Here is a 3,441-nt window from a genome sequence, read left to right on the forward strand (position 1 = left end):
TCCCTTTACGTTAAGTGCTATAGTTTCCTTTGGCTATTACTACTAAAAAGCTCCTCTAAGAATTAGTGAGACATTGGAGAAAGCAGAATGTAAGATTTTAATTTGTAACTTCACATGAGTGCTAATCTAGAAGTACCAAAAATCTCCATCAAAGTTTAATGAAAGAAACAGAGTGCTCTACTTCTAAACAAACTAATGAGGTCACCGCTAACTTTTCTTTTAAAAACTGTTAAACACAACTATCATTAAATCAATGTTGTGTTGAACAAACAAAACTCTTCCAACCAATACTGCCATGAACAAATACTTACATCTAAAAATACAAAGTCTTTACATTACCTCTCTCTCATATACACTTTTAAAAACACACTTCAGGAGGTCCCACCAGCCAGCAAGGCAGAGCATGGCGGCCATCCCCTCCAGCGGCTCGCTCCTGGCCACCTACGACTACTACCGGCGCTGCCTGGATTCCACTTCCAGCAACAGCTCCTGTGGCAGTACCGAGTGCCCCGGGGAAGTCATTCCCCACCCCCCAGGTCTCCCCAAGGCTGACCTGGGTCACTGGTGGGCCAGCTTCTTTTTCTGGAAGTCCACCTTCCCGTTCATGGCCACGGTGTTGGAGTCCGCAGAGCACCCGGAACCCCCCCAGGCCTCCAGCAGCATGACCACCAGTGGTCTGGCTCGGGACGCCCCGAGTCAGTCCAGCATAGCCAGCGCTGGGGCCCGGTCCTGACCTGAGCGGTTACCACCAGCCCAGGCCTGTGGAGGCGCTAGTCCACCAGAGCCCCTCCCCGCCCCCCCACCCCCGCCCCCTCCCCACCTCCGCCCCCTCCCCACCTCCCACTCCCCACCCTATAGACCAGGCGGCTGCAGCAAGCAGACCTTCTCATCAACACAGCAGACACCAAAAAGGAGTGAGGTCCCGGCTCTCTACCGCCCGGTCCAGGCACTGGCTAGCTTTCCTGGCACCTGGAACTGTGCACCTGGCACCAAGCGGAAAATAAACTCCATGCAGCCAGTAAAAAACAAACAAACAAAAAACAAACAAACAAACAAACAAAAACATACTTCAGAACTTTGCATAGTGTCTTTTTCATATATTAATCATTTACTACATATTTGAGGATTTTTTTTTTTTTTTTTTTTTTTTTTTTTTGCTGAAAATTATAAAATGCATCATCAAAATTCAGATTTCAGTTTGGCATTAAAATAAAACACTGCAAAAGAGGAGTTTAAAATATCACCATTGCTAATCATTGAAATAGTTGATCTCTCCAAGATTTCTGGGGTAAGGCCAAGTTTTCCTTGGTTTTCTCTTTACTCCATACTTGCTCTACCCTCTTCCTGAGGTGCTCAATAAGCTTCAACCTACTCAAGCCTGACCTCATCCTATGTCCTAGAATTTATCTTGTATCTTTCTCTACTTATAAATTTACCTCCCTTGGTCATTGTAATGGGTACATATTGAGCTATCTTTCTAGCCTGCACATTGATATCTTGTCTTTTCCATAGATGCTACTCCACATTCAAGAGTAAGCCACCATTAGGATAGGCATCTAACAGATGATACTGCCACATTGATAATGGCTTATTGGCACAAAGGTGTTCATCTGTTCCAAGTTGGGCATGATGGTTTTTATTCTTAGAGAATTGGAACTGAAATGAAATTCTGTTGGCATACATCCGTATGTTTAAAGTCAGAACTTTGGGGTGCCAATGTTTTATCTGTGGAGCAAAGAGCTAAGAAGAGTCTATAATGAAAAGACTGAAGCCAACACTCTGGGAAGAGGAAAGATGAAAACTGCAGTGAATAGGCATCTAATTCCCAGTTTCAGCACTTTTCTGAGGTTTGTGTCTATTCATGACTTTGGGAAGTGAGACATATCCCTCCCCTTTCCAACAAAATTACCATTTTGCTAGTGATAGAAGAGTCAAGGAGATATTTTGAGAAAGCCAGACGTCTTGTAATCTTAAAACATTTTACTATGACTATAGCTATGTCTGGCCTGGTACTATCAAAATGCAAATTTGAATTTTACCACTAAGGCCAACAGACATGGATACGGCATCAAAATAACAATTCTTAACGCCAAAGTATTTAAGATTAACAGAAGAAACACCCACAGGTGGCTAGTTGTCAAGATAAGCATCCTCAGCTAGAAACAATTTGTTTAAAACTTCAAGCAACAGTTTATTCAAATTACAGATGAAAACTCTGCAAAAACCTTGCATTATGAAAGTACTATTCACCTTTCAGGTCATACAAGCGCTTTTATTTCATCCTTAAGCACAATGGGAATTGCCAGATTTTGCAAATCAAAATAAAAGACACCAGTTAAATTTGAATTTCAGATTACAAACACCGACTTTTAGTATAATATTTTAGACATACTTATGCTAAAAAGTTACTTGTTCTTTGTCTGAAATTCAAGTTTTACTGGGCATCCTCTATTTAATCTGCCAACCCAAAGCGCAGTGAATAATATGCAATCGCAGGTGTGGGAGGGATTTTTTTCCCCCAGACTGTATTTTAAGTGGTAAGACTTGTCATTAGGCAGTTAAATCAGTCAAGATGCAAAACGGCAGTTTCTACCAAAATGTTCTTTCAATGAATTGTATAGCTGTGTTCAATGTAGATGTGTGACGGTTGGTTTTTGAGGCTCCTTCTTAATTCCTTCTTGTAGGGAGAGCTGGGGAAATGAAAGGACACTTTATATATGTTAAATTTTAGTAAAACTTTCTTTTTTATTTCTGGAATTAACAGCAACACAGAATCCATCATTCTAGATTAATTTTCTTGAGAACAGAATTGGATGGTAAAAAAGGGAGATATAGATAAGAAAGGAAGAAAATAAAAAACAAAGGCAAGGTAAGGTAATTTAGAAAAAAATAAGAATAATATTTAGATATTTTTAAAGCTTTCTGCTTGCTTTGGCTATTTTTAAAACCAAATTGGATTAACTTCAAAGCAAATCTAATCATTTGGGCAAAATTGGTAATAGGAGCAGAAGAAAAATATAATTTAACAAGTAAAATCGGTCACAAAATTGATACTGCTTCTGATTCGAAAAATCTTACTTGTACTGATATTTATATCACAGTACAAAAAGATTGAGCTTGTCTTTTATCCTCTGAAAATTCTATTCTCTCCATCTTTCTTCTTTCTCCTTCACCCTCTCCTTCTTCTGCCTTCCACACTTCCGCATAAAGTGTGAAAAATACTACATTCGGGGAGGTTTGGCTCAAACGCAGCAGCCATGGGACAGGTTGTAGGGAGTGGTAGTAAGGAGTGGGGAATGTTACTTCTAAAAGCTCCCCTTAGTAAGAGCCAGTGCTGCAGCAGGTCATTAGTATGCCCAGTTATGTTTTGGGGAATGTAATGTGTCTGCCTGAATCCATGTAATAATGAACTGTGATACTAAGAAGTATTAATTAAATCAA

General features: G+C 40.2%; 1 protein-coding gene across 2 annotated transcripts; it reads left to right on the forward strand.

Annotated features, from left to right (window-relative positions):
* Positions 1-385: 385 nt before the first annotated feature.
* LOC111539524 (pancreatic progenitor cell differentiation and proliferation factor-like) lies at positions 386-1,021 on the forward strand. Of its 2 annotated transcripts, XM_023207441.1 has the most exons (2): positions 386-536; positions 574-1,021. In XM_023207441.1, exons 1-2 carry the CDS (start codon positions 404-406, stop codon positions 663-665), a joined length of 225 nt encoding a protein of 74 aa, XP_023063209.1. In that variant the 5' UTR covers positions 386-403; the 3' UTR covers positions 666-1,021. The 2 variants fall into 2 exon arrangements, with proteins under 2 accessions (XP_023063209.1, XP_023063201.1); XM_023207433.3 differs by having other exon boundaries at positions 386-1,015.
* Positions 1,022-3,441: the final 2,420 nt, after the last annotated feature.

Source organism: Piliocolobus tephrosceles, chromosome 1 (genome assembly GCF_002776525.5).
Source record: "Piliocolobus tephrosceles isolate RC106 chromosome 1, ASM277652v3, whole genome shotgun sequence".
Lineage (NCBI taxonomy): Eukaryota > Metazoa > Chordata > Mammalia > Primates > Cercopithecidae > Piliocolobus > Piliocolobus tephrosceles.

What these genes read in the sequence shown, in the direction of transcription:
- LOC111539524 (XM_023207433.3), top strand. Translation starts at nt 404, where the DNA reads ATGGCGGCCATCCCCTCCAGCGGCTCGCTCCTGGCCACCTACGACTAC.